This window comes from Microtus oregoni, unplaced genomic scaffold, assembly GCF_018167655.1.
Source record: "Microtus oregoni isolate MIOR12 unplaced genomic scaffold, Mior012 000065F_ref0000479, whole genome shotgun sequence".
Classification (NCBI taxonomy): Eukaryota; Metazoa; Chordata; class Mammalia; order Rodentia; family Cricetidae; genus Microtus; species Microtus oregoni.
The window spans coordinates 7,986,884-8,002,827 of record NW_024543875.1 but is presented as its reverse complement, the minus strand read 5'-3'; the positions used below and the strand labels follow the sequence as shown (position 1 = coordinate 8,002,827).

The window sequence follows — 15,944 nt, the reverse complement described above, 5'->3', positions numbered from 1 at the left end:
AGCAATTGAGTGAGAAGAGTGTGGAGTAGAACCTTGTGGGCGGGTAGTTTGCTACCAGTGTTTAGAAAAGAAGCCTTGGTGAGATAGCACCTGCCTTAAGGACAGGATTCCAGAGGTGGGGGCAAGAAGATCACAAATTCAAGATCAGCCAAGCTGTGTGGCAAGACCCTGTCGAAGGGAAGGAGAAGAAAGGGAGGACTTAAGTTCACACGTTTATCCTTCCTTGCATAAAATCTTCTCACAACTACATTGGAGCTGGAATCATTGGTTGTTTGGGGAAGAGGACATACGATCAGGGAGTCCTGAATCCCTTTTAAGTTTAGAATTATATGGTTGTATCCCTACTTAAACCATAAAGAAATGCAAACCACAAACTTTGCGATCTTCATTTTAAAGAAGCATGCTTGTTAGACACACCTGGAAGAGAAATTTTGGCCATACCCGCTGGGCATTTCCGTATGGCTGGTGATATCTCCAGCAGGTTATACATCTCTGTGGGACCCTTGAGAGCCAGCAGGGACAGCCTAGGCTCAGGCACATATGAGTCCCGTGACTCCCAGGACGTGCCTGGGTGCAGCAGACATTAGAATGTCCTTCAGGAGGTATCCTGAATAAAACTGGTTTGCCCAAAATTCCTGTCCTTGTCACACGTGTGGTTCACTTCTATGACCAGTTCGGAGACAAGCAGGGACTTAACGAATGCAGAAAGGGAAAGAACATTTTTCAGATGCCAAATATTTTGAGTAAATGAATGACAAAGGATGACAGAAAGCCAGTCAGAAATTTGTGCCTTTTTTTACTTTTATTCTGCCTTTTTGTGAAAACCAACTTGAAAAGGGAGGTGATCTCCTAGACAATCCAAATTCCAGTAGAGAGCCGGGGACCAAGCAAAAGTCCTTCCACTGCTTGAGTTTTCCTTTTGTGCCTCTCTAAAGGAGAGGAAACATCTCCCTGTGATAGCCAGAGAGCAGAGGGGCTGTGTGTGTGTCCTATCCCTGAACAGGACAACCAAATGGCAGACTTGGTAGAAATTCTTCCTCCTGGGATTCTTCAGGACCCAGTGGTTCAGACCTAAGCCGCCTCCATCTATCAAGAGACAGCAGCATGTGAGGACAGCACTGTTGCCAGTTTTCATTCCTCTGAACACGGCAAGGAAGGCACAGTCAGGGCTCAGCTTGAGGGCAGTAGCCGGCCAGCTTACCATAGGCGCCAAAATGGGCATGCACATCACCAAGAATGGTATCCAGCCAAAGGTGCACTTGATTTAGTAAGAAGTGGGGTTTTTTTGCTCTTTTGTTTTGTTTTTGTTTATTATTATTATTATTATTCTTTTTAAACGTGTGCATGTCCGTACAGGTGCCTGCAGAGGCCAGCGGCATTGAGTCCCCCTGGAGTTACAGATGGTTACAGGCTGCCAGATGAACTCAGGTCCTCTGGAAGAACAGTACATGCTCTTAGGCTCTGAGCCATCTCTCCAGCCCCCTCAGCAAGATGTTTTTCAGTGAAAATAGTATCCACATGAATTTGATATGAAGTCTGTCTTAGCTACTTTATATCACGGCGTTAAAATACTTGAAAAACAACTTTTTTTTTTTTTCAAAAAGAAGCCGTTTATTTTGGCTCCTGGTTTGAGAGGATTCAGTCCATGCTTGGCCAGCCCTGAACCTGTGGCAGGGCAGAGTGTCATGGCAGAAGGATGGAACAGGGCAGAGTTGCTCACTTTGTGGCAGCTAGGAAGCAGAGCCACAGAAAGAGGGGACAGCAGGACAGATAAACCTACAGAGGTGCTCCTGACGGTCTGTTTCCCTTAATCAGGCGCCGTGATTGGTTATATCCCAGCCCCACCAACTGGCAGCCAAGCCTTCAACTCCTGAACCTTAAGGGGCTATTTTTAGATTGTTTTCTAAACCTATGTTTTCTGTAATAAGAGAAATACGTGGGCTCTTGGCTACCAGTGACCACAGTTTATGCTTGAGAAAGAACAAAAATAAGAGTCAAGAATTAAGGATCCCGTTTCCAGTCAGCCTGGAATCAATCACTTTGTGGCCTTGGGCCCAGTCTCTCATGCTCTCTGAGCCGTAGGTGGAAGGGCTTGCAAGGTAGCCTTCTGAGAAGTGAGCAACTTACAGTTTAATTCAGGCCGTAAAGACAGCTGAGCAGACTTGGATCCAACCCTGCTGACCCTAAGACACCTCTATGTACATGGCGATGATGCTGACTTACCCCTGGGATATATGTTAAGTAGTGAAAATAGATGTGAACGACAGATCCCTGTGGCTCCAGGAACTCCATTTCTGCACATTAGTCTAGAGCCCTGTGGCTCCAGGAACTCCATTTCTGCATGTTAGTCTAAGTAGAGAAGAGCAGAGGAAGTTGTGCAGTTCGGGGTCAGGGTGGAGACAGTGTGAGGGAAAAGGCAAGTTCCACCCTGTTCCCAGCACCTGTCCTCCAACCTCCTTTCTATTCAACACCCTAGGACCCATTCAGACTGGAAAAGCTGGCCTTGCCAGCTCTGCTGGCCCAGGCCTCACAGCCATACCTCCTTCCAAAGGCCCAGAAGTCACAGGGCCTGGCCTTCCCTGATCTCCTAACTGTACGTGTTCTCCTAATTGTGCGCTGACGAGTGCTCGACCCCAGTCTTAAGGGGCTTCCCGTTTCCTGGACAGAACCAGAGCCTCCTTGTGTAGCACCCGTCCAGTGCCTCCCTGCAGAGTTCCGCGTTTCTAATCAGAGCCGCCTGTGAGCCTTTCCAATAGGCTGTCTTACAAACATAATCTTTAAGGTGAGCTCTTTTAAATAACAGCTGTAGACACTGTAATTAATATGAAGTTCACACCTATAAATTGTAAAAATTCAGTGGTTTTTAATAGTCTCAGAGCTGTACCGTCATTACCACTATCTAATTTTAGAACATTGACTTCACCCAGACAGAACCCCTGTGACCGTGCCCACGAACACCACTCCTGGTTCTTTCTTCCCTTCAGCCCGTAGAATCATTTCCATATTACACTTTCTGTCTCTACTGATTTGCCTATTCTGGTTATAATGTGTAAAGCAGAATATACAATAAGTGACCGTTCGTGTCTTTTTTCCCATCTTAGGATAACATTTTCAGAATCCTCCAGAGCATATATCCTACGCTGTATGCCCTGTCAGTCACTTGATGGACTCTTGTGTTGTATTCATTTTCAAAGCAGTGCTCTTGTAAACATTTATTTACAACTTTTTGCACAGGCATATGTACTTGTCTCTTTGAGTATAGACCTAGGAGGAAATGGTCATTCAAGGGGCAGCTCTGTTTAACCCTTTACAGAACTGCCAAAGTGTTTGCCGACCATTGAAATACTAGCAAAAATGCACGAGGCTTCATATTTCCCCACGTTCATACTAGTATGCTTTACCCTTTTAGTACTGTAGTCATGAAAATGGTTTTGAAATGGTAACTTATTAGTTAGATTCCATTACTACCATAAACTATCTAAGGCAAACCACTTATAAAGAGAAAGGGTTATTTTGGCTTGTTATTCTAGAAGTTCTGATCCAAATCATGTTCTGAGCCTGTAGTGGGGCAGCAGGTAACGAAAGGAGCAGATGGCAGAGTAAACCACTTACCTCATGAGCCAGAAAGCAAAAATAAACATCTGGGGTCCTACAGTCTCTCCTGAGGGGATGCCCCCAGTGAAGGATCTCTCACCAGACTCCACCTCCTTGCAAGTCCGTGTAGATGTTTGGAGGACACCCATGTAGCCCATAGGTGTGACTCATTATACTCTTTTTCAAAGTTGGATCTTATTAATAAAGTGACAGTAAGTGCAGCCATTAAGAGGGTGTTGACGATAGGACAGTAGCGTGCACTCCAGAGGACTCTTTCTTGTGTTTGAGATAGATCCCCCTTGCTTTTGATCCACATTTCCCTGGTGACTAGCAATGCTGAGCACCATCTGGTCATGTGGTAATTGGCCATCTGTAGATCTTCTTGAAGAAACTCCTATTCCAGTTTGTTGACCATTTTTTGCTGGGGTGAATCGTCTTTTGGGTGTTGAGTTATGTTGTCTTGTTTTGTTTGAGATTGGGTCTTGATGTAGCCCTTGCCTGGAGCTCTCTATGTAGACCAGGCTGGCTTCAAAGTCACAGAGGTCTGTCTGCCATGCACTGCCCCACTGTGTGCATGTGCCAACACGCCTGGCAGCCTGCTGTTGAGATTTTAAAGAATATTATATATTCTTTATATAATCTTGATAGGATTTCCTAATCAGGTGTCTAATTTGCACATATTTTCCCATTCTGTAGATAACCTTTCCACTTTCTTGATAGTATCTTCTGACACACAGACATTTTCAATTTTAATGAAATCCACTTGTTCTATTTTTTCTTTTGTTGTTTATGTCATGAGTGTCATATCTAAGTAATAATTGCCTAGCCCAAGTAATAAAAATGTAATCCTATGTATTCTAAGAGTTTTTAAAATACTTAGTTATCATGTGGTCCAGTCGACAATCCAGTCTGAATCAGTTTTTGTGTGTGGTGTAAACTAGGAGACCAGCTCCAGTGTTCTCACGTGGACATTCAGTTGTTCCAACACTAGCTGTTGAAAAGATTATTTCTCCTTGCATAGGATTGTCTCGACTTTCCTAATAGAAATCCACTGGTCAAAAGTCAGGTGAGTTATATTTGCCTTGATCATATATGTACTAGTCTGACTTTGGGCCGCTGAGACAAAGCACGTGTATGAGCAGCTAAAGGAGGGGAGAATTTACTTCTTCACCTCTTCAGTCCATCATGGATACAGAGGACGAGGCAGGGCATAGCAGTTCACATCATGGTGGCCAGAGACCAGAGAAAGCACATGCCTGTTCTATATCTGAGCCCCAGCTCATAGGATGGTACCATTTACACCAGGCAGCTTCCCCCGCTCCAGTTGTGTGTCTCTGGACGCACCCAGAACACCCAGAAGCTTACTTTAGGTATTTCTCAATCCAGTACAAGCCACACTATTCATTGTCACAGTGTATCAACACCACAGTAAGAATTTTGCAGTTAGGGAGTGTGAGTCCTCCAGTTCTTCTTTTCAAGATTGATTCTTTTTGGATATTTTGTGTCTTTCACCTTTCCAAATACTTTTAGGACCAACTTGGCAGTTACCATCCCACAGGCAGTGATTTTGATAGGAGCTGCTTTGAATCTGTAGACCAGAGCATTTACGGACATCAAGTTCTGTAATCTGTGAACATGAAATGCTTTCAGCCGTTTGTATCTTCTTTAACTTTTCAACAATATTCTGTAGTCCCCCCTCTTTTGTTTACTTTATTTCTAAACATTGTATCCCTTCAATATTTTATTTGTAAATTTTTTTAACTTTATTTCCAGGCTGATTGTGTATTGCTGTGGTGTAAAAATAAATTTTGTTTTGTGTAGTGATACTGTGTCCTTAAACTGTACCGAACTCATTCATCAGCTCTAGGGAGTCTTAGATAAATTCTGCCCATGAACAGAAGTGTTAGAGCATCCTTCTTCTCGGCTTACTTGCCAGTTCTTAGATGTGAAAGTGAACATTCTTGATTTCTTCTTGATCCGGGGCAAACTAATCTGTCTTAAGCCATTGAACACAGTGTTAGCTGGGTTGTCCTAGTTTTGAGTCTGATTTTACTTATCTTTCATGTTGTGATGATTGTGTTGCTTTTGGCCTTTAATGTTGTTTATTACAACAACTTAGTTTCAGATGTGAATGCCTGTAGTTCACTTTGCTGGCTCTGGTTTTGGAGTTTCTTTTATATGTTAATGATTATAGATTGCTGGCATTTTTAATGGATTTTTGTCCCTGTCTTGCTGGATTTTGATCTGTAGCTTTATTCTGTGCCTTTTTTTGTGTTGGTATCAGGACAAAATTGGCCTTATGGGGTAAAGGTGAGATGTGTTCCCTCGAACAGTTTTGTAGAGTTTATGAGAGGTTGCTATAAATTTTGTGAATGTTTGGTAGAATTCATGAGTGAAGGCATCCTGGACCTGGAATCATCTTAATGGGCATTTTTGGAATTAGTTCAATACCCTAGTTATAAGTTCCTTGGGGTTTTTCTTTTTAAATAAGTCCTCATAGTTTGTATCATCCTTGGAATCTGTCTATACCATAGGGTATCCAGTAGTCAGCATATGGTCCCTCATGGGATTCGCATATAATCTTTTCTGAAAATTTTATTTTAGATTGATGAACTGTGCCTACATTCACACCCACATAATTATACACATATGAAAATGAGGAGCTAAGATCTGGAAATGAGAGAAAAGATGTGGGATTTTTCCTTCTGAGCCAGAGTTACTTAATATAATATTTTAGTTCCATCCATAAGTTCCAGCCTTAGAAAAGGAAGCCTGGAACAAGATGGGGGGGAGGTAAAGGAGGGATGTAGGGGGAGTAACAGAACACACATAGCATGAAAATGAGAAGGGGGCACTCACAACGGAAGGGTACTAGTCGGGGAGGGGACATGGGTGTGAAGAACTTGAGAGGATTAACCAAAACAACATAGAGAGGAAAATGCCACAAGGAGACCTGTAACTTGTAGACTAATATAAAATGTTTTAAATCATTTTAGGACGTTTTTAATTTTACAGAAAAATTGCAGTGAGAATATAGAAGATTCTCATATGCACCTTGCTTGTTTTCTCAATTTGGGACATCGAATGTTATTTTTTTTTATATTTATTTATTTATTATGTATACAATATTCTGTCTGTCTGTATGTCTGCAGGCCAGAAGAGGGCACCAGACCTTATTACAGATGGTTGTGAGCCACCATGTGGTTGCTGGGAATTGAACTCAGGACCTTTGGAAGAGCAGGCAATGCTCTTAAGCACTGAGCCATCTCTCCAGCCTGACATCGAATGTTATTACCATGGTACATTTTTGTAATGAAGGAGCCAATGCTGATACATCATAATTAACTGAGCCCTATATTTTATTCAGATTTAGCTTTTCCCAAGTGTTCTTTCTAACCTAGTGTTCCAAGACCTCATCCAGGAAAGCCCATCCCACTTAGTCGTGGTGTCTCCTTGCAGTCCTTTTGATTGCCCTTGTCTGTGGTGACCATTTTATGTTTGAAGACTGCTGGTCAGTGTCCCTTGGTGGCCATTTGTTGTGTGTTGTGCTTTTCATCAGTAGACTGGGATCGTGACTCTGAAAGAAAACCACAGTGGCAAAGTACCACTTGGATCTGTCATGCCAAGCATCCACGCTGGCCACAGTGATTTGCCCTTGTCGATGATCCCCAAGCAGAGAAGTGTGTCCAGACACCCCCACTGTGAAGTCCCTCTTCTCCCTTCCACACTGTACTCTGGGAGTACAGTCCTTATGCATAGCCTGTCTCTCTAAAAGGTGGAGACTTGTGCTGCCCTTCCTGGAGGGCGATGCATCCAGATAAATTATTTAGTATTCTTCTGCATGGAAGCTATGTCTGCCCAGTTATTTATTCTGGCGTTTGTTTGTATCTGTGTGGACTCGTGGATGTTTATTTTGTGCTATTTTATTTTGTTGTTCAGATTGTTCCAGCTTTGGCCACTGGCACACTTCCCGGTTGGTTCCTGTCTCCTTCAGCATGCTCCATGTTTGTGGGGTTTGTTTTGCTTCCTGGCTTTCTGCTTTTATGAAATGGCCAGGCTCATCTCCATGTTTCCTGAGCCATGTCCCAGAATCAGATAGCGCTTTCAGGGATCCAGGCTCCTCATCACAGTGGCCATTGCTATGGGGATACTCAGTCCCTCCTTCCTAACCAGCAACAACAGTAGCCTCCCTTTCGTTTGTGGTTTGAAAGATTTGAATTTGTTTCTTTTTTCTCCCTACCTAAAGATGTGCTGATTTTGTTAGTCTTTTCAAAGACTCAGCTTTTTGCTTTGTTTCTTTCCCTATTTTTTTTTTCTAATCTCCAGTCCTTTCTGCTTGTTTGGATTAGGTTTGTACTTTTCTTAGTTTCTAGTTAATGAGTTTCCTTTTAGGATTTTATACCCATAAATTTTCCCCTGTGTGTGGCTTTAGCTAGAGTCTATGTGTTTTGGTATGATATATTTTCATTAATCTCTATGTGTGTTTGAATCTCTCTTGTAATTTTTTTCTCTCTGTATATGTGTGGTATGTTTGTCTGTACTCAGGGCTGAGGGGAGCACACATCTGGAGGCTGGGGCCGGAGACCGTCTTTCTTTATCACTCTCTCTGACTTATCAACTTGAAACAGAATCTCTCATGGAACTGGAATCTCTCCATTTTAAGAAATGGGGGAAGGGAGGACAGATAAGATGGGAAACATAAAAGACAGATGATTATTGGTTGAGATGATATATTATGTATGTGTAATATACATATATCATCTCAACTAATATATATCTTTTTTCTAACTATATGATCATAAATCTGTTGTTGTTCTTGTTGACTATATGTTAAAGGGAATCAAAATGAATTTCACTTTTAGGTAAATACGCTTTTTTTTTTTAAAGACAGAGTCTTATTGTATAGCACAGAGTGTCCTGGAACTTGTGGTGATCCTCCTGCCTCAGTCTCCTGTGTACTAGGATCAGAGGCATGAGCCACCATGCCTAGCTGAGGATAATGTACTTTTGCTTACTGATCTAAGAATTTTATATTGAGATTAATTTCTTTTTGAGCTTTAAAAGGTTGGGTGGTTGTGGCACACGCCTTTGATCTCAGCACTTGAGGCAGAGGCAGGCAGATCTCTGTGAGTTCAAGGCCAGCCTGATCTACAAGAGCTAGTTCCAGGACAGCCAGGACAATTACACAGAGAAACCCAGTCTCAAAAAACAAAAGCAAAAATTTATTATAAAAGGTAAAGCTGTTCCCTTCCCTTGGTGTTTACTATCCTGTCGCAGAAATAAAAACTTGAGATCATCTACAAAGTGTGTTAGTATTGTCGAAATAACGGAAGGACAGTTTTATTTTGCCAAAAGTTGGACAGACTAAGGAGCCACACATCTGTGAAGTTCCCAGCAACGAGTATTCTTCCCTTAAAGAGTCTTTGACCCTTGCTCTTTGCCAGCTTCCTCAACAATCAACAGACTCCCTAGCACTCTCCGGAAGGCAGCAGTTTGTGTCACAGTGAGTGCGGGTTTGCACACATGGGAAGAGGCCCCAGCCATCAGGTGTTGAAGGTTCAAGACACAGATGACCTGCGGCTGCTGGGAGACGACCCCGCCTAGTTGTCCTTTCTTTGATAGGTCTGCTCTGGACAGGTGACCTTCCTCGGTACACATCTTCCCGCGACTAGGATTAATTCCTCCGGGGGGAGGGGGCGCAACACTGCCTGAGTTGAGTGCTGGTGGGGAAGGGGAGCTTTGATAAGCTGTAAACTTACTTGCCTGCTGACCTAGTTAGGCCCAGCAAGGCTGCTTTGGGAAAAGTGTGTGTGTGCCTGCCTGTGTGCTTATCACCACGCCCAGCTGAACTTCTCAATCTAGTCAGTGAAATCTGAATGGGGTGGTTTGGTATCTCCAGTAGACATTTTAAAATAGAATGAACAATCTTTTTTAATGACCAGAAAATTTACATGCGTCCTTGTCTCTTTGATTTCTTTTTGAATCACTATCTGATTAGATTTTTTTCTTCTAGTATTCTCTCCTACTAATTTAGGCTTGATTATCTCTCATGCTTCTATGCTATAAGAAGTTGATAAAGTTGAAATATTTTCATATGGCTATAAATCTTTGTGAAAATTACTCCTAATTTGGTGTTCAATGGTATTTTTAGTTTGCAAAGTGGGAAGAGCTCCAAGAGAGGAACACTGGGACACACTTGTTATTCCGTCACTCAGGAAGCTGAGGTGGGAAAATTTTAAGTCCATGAGTTCAAGACCAGCTTAGGCAACACACACACACACACACACACACCTCACATAAACCATTGTGGGGTGGATATAAGCATATTTTAGATGCACTGTAATTATCACCCCCAACTCTATAAATGACTAAATGAAGCAGCCATGGTGCCATACTCTGTCTCGCCAGGCTGAGGCAGGAAAATCAAGAATTGAGTCCATAGCGGGCTATATAGCAAGACCCCGTCTGAAGAACAAACACACAATGTGGCAAATGTCAGGAGAGCAGCTGCCGATAAGCTGTTTGTGCCCAGGTGTGCAATCACACACATGTGCACGCGGCAACTGCCTCAAACAGGAGAGGGCTCAGAGGGGGAAGTGTGGGGAGTCTGTCTGGAGGAGTGGGAGTGAAGATTTAGGCTGGGTGTGATCAAAATATATTAAATACATATGCAAATAAAAGTTATATATATAAGCATAAAATTACAAAAGAATGAAAAGTTATAAATAAAAACCAAAATGGCTAATTCTAGATTGAGTTATTACAGTGTTTATCCTGCATTTAGTAAAAGGTATTATTGCTCAGTGGCCATGGAAAGCGTCTTTTTGTCTGTGTTTTACTGCTATAGCTGTCGAAGCCAGCATGTTGTTTGTTACACAAACAGATCAGATGCTGTGGAAGTGAAAGAAAAGCCAGGAAGAGGGAAAACTCCTAGGTGAGCAGGTGAGGGCTCTCCCTGGGTCACCTGGCAAGAGAAAATCAACCAACCATCAGCGTTATTCAAATAACCTATTTGCTGGGAATTCAATATGAACCATTTCTGGGTTTGATGAAAGCAGATAGGAAGAAAACACTTGATGTGCAAGACTTATCTGATCAACAGAGTCGTGCATCCTCTCAATTTCTGGAAGGTAGAAATGTTCTTGGCTTTACCAAGAATTCCATGACATTGAGATGCACCTACTAATTCCTTCTTTTAGAGGTGTAGATGGAAGTTTTTGTCCTTCCTGGTCCCACAGCTGTTCAGTCCCCAAAAAAATCACACAGAGGCTTATCTTAATTACAAACTATTTGGCCTGTTGGCTCAGGCTTATTATTAACTATCTCTTACAACTTAAATTAGCCCATTATTGTCGTCTATGTTTAGCCACGTGGTTTGGTACCTTACTCAGTGCAGCATTCTCATCCTGCTTCCTCTGCATCTGGGTGGTAACTGACTTTCTGTCTTCCTCTTCCCAGAATTCTTCTCGACTGGTTGCCCCACCTATACTTTCTGCCTGGCTACTGGCCAATCAACATTTTATTAAACTAATACAAGTAACAGATCTTTACAGTGTACAAAGGCATTATCCCACAGCATGGAGGCCTCTTTTTAAATCTGAAGTGGAAAATAAAAATTATTTATTCTTAGATAAGATGAATTTTTGCATTACCTTTTCACACATCTGTCAGAACTCTGGACCTCATTATTAAACATACATAATAGGCTATCTGATTGAGTGGCAAACCAGCCACACAGTCAGATACAAACCAGGCTTTTTTCACCTCAAGAAAAGTCTGTATTCTTTTGTCTTTCCAAATTACTATAGGAAGGTACACATTTTAGGAATATTGTTTAGAAATCATGAAAAACACTGTGAGCTGCCTGTAGTTTCCTTGCCAAGTGTAAGTGGGCTGGAAACACTGTCGGGGAACTTGGGAATTTAGTGTGTGAGCTCTATCCACATGTACTGTGGGTGCTGACTCCGTGGTAAGGAGTGCTGAGCACAGGGAAGGGTGTTCCTCAGGTGAGTGTACAGTCATGCATCCTGCTGAGGACACCCAGACAAGGACTGGACGTGAGAGAGCCGCTCCTGGGCTGCATTACTCATCGCTACAGTCCCTGATGTCTTCATTGGGAGGAAAGGGGCGTGCTCATAGACTTACCAGAAGGCAGCCGCAAAGATGGGAAGCGTGGCGACTGCCCAAATAAATATGCTGTGATTTGATTGGGTAACTAAATCAGGGAGAAGCCATACAGAGCATGGGTTGTAGGCTTTTATCTCTTTCGAACTGTATCTTACAGCTTTTCCACCCCTCTGGGTGAAGACCAGCATGCTGTACCCAGGCCTCCTGTTGCTGGGGTACCCTTTGTAAAGTGCTGAGAAGAGATGACATGTTTGAGTAATGGGAGCCTGGGGATGTTTAATCTGTACCTCTGACACTGGTGGGGACAGAACAGAGCCCTTTCCTCTGCTCTTCCCAGGACACCAGCCGATCATAAATGTAACTAGCCAAACAGTAAGTCTGGGGCCATCCTCCTTCCCCTTCTGAGTGTGTGGGAGGGCCATACTTCTCCCCTTACTGTGTGTGGAGGAGGAGACAGTAGACTTCTGACTAGTCACTGAATGTAGCTTTTCCCAAGCCAGCATTTTGAATTGTTCCTTTGTTGGGTATCGTGGGCAGCGTAGGTAGGTAAGAGACTGGCTTTGCTTTGGGTGGCCTGCAAGACGTGGGGACAGCAAGTGCTTCCCAGACAGGTCAGTCTTCACACAGAGCTCTGGAAGTCGATTCCCTTAAGCCACTGGTCCTCTGTATGTGAACCCCACACACTAGCATTAGTTACTTCTGAGAACTTATCAAAAAACACAATTTTCTGGGCTACATTCCCAAATCTGAGGGCAATGTAGATTTTTAACACAAACCTCAATGTCTTGAGATGATTTGCCCAGTTTGATGCCCAGATGATTTAGTGGCTATTCATATGTAACACCGAACATTTCATCTTTGTTTACAGTACAGCCCATTCATTTACCTCTTGATTATACTGAAGATGATTCTGAGCCAAGACCCTCAAGTCAGACTGACCCATATGGTGATTTCCTTGTAGCCTTCAAGAGGTGACCCGTATGCTGTGGGCATAAGTTCTGTGTGCAGCTCCGTGGGCAACTAGGTCAGGGCCAGGGCCTGCAGAGAAGAAGCTGGCCCTGGTCTTTTTGCGTCTGGCTCCTCTAGTGACCGTCCAGAGGTGGAGGGTTGATGCTCTTTTGAAAGGACGCCCGTTCTTTCTTCTTCCCATTCTTTCTTCCTTCCTTTTTAACTTTTAAAAAATAGTTTTTGTTGTTTCTACAATTTCATACATGTATATAATGCATTCAGATTATTCCTTCACTCACACCTCTCTTCTCTCTCCCATCCCTTTCGAGCCTCCCCCTCCTCCCTGACAGCCCCATTCCGAGATTGATAACTTTCAGGTTTGTCTTGTGACCCATTTAGTTTAAACCAGGGCAATCAGTGTGACCATTGGATTAGAGCTGTCCACTGAAGCCTGGTGGTGTCACCATTGGGTATACAACTGAAGGCTATGACACTCTGTCCCTGAACCTGTCAGTAGCAAAGAGTTAATCAGTGAGGGCTCAGGCCCCCTGAGCTCCTCCTTCATCTTTGACTGACAGGTGGAGGGCCCATTTCTGTCCAGATCCAGGGCAGGCGTCTGCAGCCACCATGAGTTCATGACTGCATGGCTGTGTCTTGCCCAGAAACCACGTGTCACAGCCCCTCTATCTGCCTTCCAGCTCTTTCGTCCCTTCTGTCCCCTCCCACAATGCTCTCTGAGCTTTAGAGGGTGGTGTAAACTCACTCGCAGGTCACTGATCCTTAGCACCGTCTACAGTCACGAGCCTCTTCATCCACCACTGTTTACTAGGAGGAACCTTCTCTGGTTCAGGCTTGTGGTGGTATTTGTGGGTATAAACATCAGCATTTAGCGGGCAGTTCAGTGCATTGTCAGTTTGGCTAAGCAGCAGTGTTCAGTTCCCATATGGCCTTTGTTTTTCCTGCCATGGGTTTTCACCAGGTGTCAGTGCCCAGCGTGGATTCCTTCCCGTAGTGTGGGCATTCAGTCTAATCAGAGAGCGGTTGGTTAGCCCTAACAATAGTGCCACCATTGCACAAGCAGTCACGTTTTACCAGGCAGTTTTACCAGGCAGGCGTCGTAGCTCCTGAGAGTCACTGTGGATGCCATTCCCCCAGCAGTTTGCATAGCATCTTCATGTGGTCCCTTGTGTATGGATCCTACCTTCGGATCGCCAATGCGTTGTGTTTACTTGGAGTTACCGTAGAAACCGGGAAACTAGCAAGAGGCCGTTGTGGGTGGGGAGGCTTGAAGGAAGGACGGTGGTAGAGCATGGGTAATTTGAAAGTCGATTCTGTGAGTGGAAAGGGTTAGGCAGGGAGGGGGAGAAAACATGGAGAGGACTAATCGAAATCAAAGCCTTTAAAAAAAAAAAGGCTATTTGAAAATCTGCTACTTTAAACCAAAATTTAAAATATACTTTATATATTTTAAGCAGAATTTGACTTGCTCAGTTACAAGACCGTAGCACGGGGCTGCTTGTGACCTCCAGGGGAGCTAGTGACCACATTGTCACGGAGCCTTCTTCTCGAGACTCTTCCTGCAATTCACTCACCGCCTCTCTTGCCTTGTAGTTTGGGGCCGAATTCCGAAGGTTCTCCTTGGACCGCCACAAGCCGGGGAAGTTTGAAGATTTCTACCAGCTGGTCGTGCACACCCACCACATCCCTCACACGGACGTGACCATCGGCTATGCTGACGTGCACGGGGACCTGCTGCCCATCAACAATGACGACAACTTCTGCAAGGCGGTCTCAAGTGCGAACCCCTTGCTTAGGGTCTTCATCCAGAAGCGAGGTATGAGGAGGCTGCAGCGCTCTGTTCACCCTGCAGTCACTTAGGAAGGAAACAGAACGCTAACTCTCTCCGCTGGTGCAGGACGCTAAGATCCCGTTTCTGGCCTCTAGTTAGCGGACTTCAAGATTACTTTTTAGATCGATACTAATTTGTTTAAAGGTCTTAAAAGCAGCTAAACTTCCTTTTCCACCTTAAATAGTATTGACCTCTGCCTTTTATAGATGTAAGAAAAGTAATACAAACTCTTTCAGTCTTTTATGAAGAATAAATAATGCTGATATTTTTAGCATTTTAACTAGGAACAAGTGAATTCAGTAACAAAGGCATTTGTCAGCATCTTAGGAATTAAACTTGAGGACCAAATTATGTATTTTCATGTCTCTGTAAGACTAAGGGAAATATTAGCTTTAAATATTATTAAAATAGCTCTAACCTCTAAAACCCTAGTGTGCGCTGAAATAAGTCACTGACATCGCAGGGTGGTGATGGGCGGAGCAGCTGTCCTCACCCTGCCTGCCTCCCAGAGTGCATTGCAGGGTTTGTTTTCTCACCTCTGGGCTTGGCAGAGCCTTGTCGCTTAAGAATATGATGTTAAAGGAAAGAGCCCGCTGCAGGGGAAGCTTAGAAGTAGAAAAAGGACATTTTCATAATCAGTTTATTAGTTATTACCCTTCTTCCTGGTGTAGACCTACTTTGAACATTGCAAGCACTGACTGGAAGAAGGGTGCCTTTCTTTCCTGGAGTGGATCACTGTGTCCAGCGTGCCCCAGACTGAGAAGCCGTGTAGTGCAGCTTCAAACCATGCCTGCTGCTAAGAGCGGCACCTTTGGTGTCTTTTCCCAGCATCCTTTGGGTATCATTTCCGGTTCCTTCTTCCTCTTCCCCGGGTAGCAGCCTGGCATTTCTAAAGCCATGAGCTCAAATCCTTCTCGTGGGCTCCACTGTCCTTTCTGAGCTTTGTGGAAAGAACCAGAGCTGTAGTGTGCTGAGTGAGGAAACGGAAGAGCCACGGTGTGAAGCTGGCTGGCTGTGGGCTCATAATTCTTAGCCAGACTTCTGTGTCAGGCACCTTAGTGTCATTGTTTGCAGAACAGGAGTGGTGGTGACACTACTCAAGTTACTGAGAACACGTGGCATGCCAAACGTGGGTGGCCCTTAAATATTGAGATTTTTACTCTTCCTTGTGCTGATGGGGGAACGGCAGGAGACCCCTGCCCTCACTTTAGTCCAGTTCTCTGGCACAAAGTCAGAACACGTTGGCATCTGTGTTACTGTAGAACCTGCGTGTTGCTGATGATCGGAAATCAGGACTCTCGTGCTCCCTGCAGCTCCTTGTAGCTTGCAGCATCCCTCTTGTCCCTTCAGGTCTCCATGGCACTGCACTCCTATGAACCAACCACAAGTACACGTGCGCGCGCGCACACACACACACACACACACA

General features: G+C 44.0%; 1 protein-coding gene across 1 annotated transcript in view; it reads left to right on the top strand.

Moving 5' to 3' along the window:
• Pard6g (par-6 family cell polarity regulator gamma) overlaps positions 1-15,944 on the top strand; it is a 67,230-nt gene that overhangs the window by 14,946 nt on the left and 36,340 nt on the right. Inside the window, exon 2 of the mRNA XM_041640792.1 lies at positions 14,281-14,503. Coding sequence (XP_041496726.1) covers positions 14,281-14,503 — 223 coding nt within the window. The remainder of the gene's footprint in view (positions 1-14,280; positions 14,504-15,944) is intronic.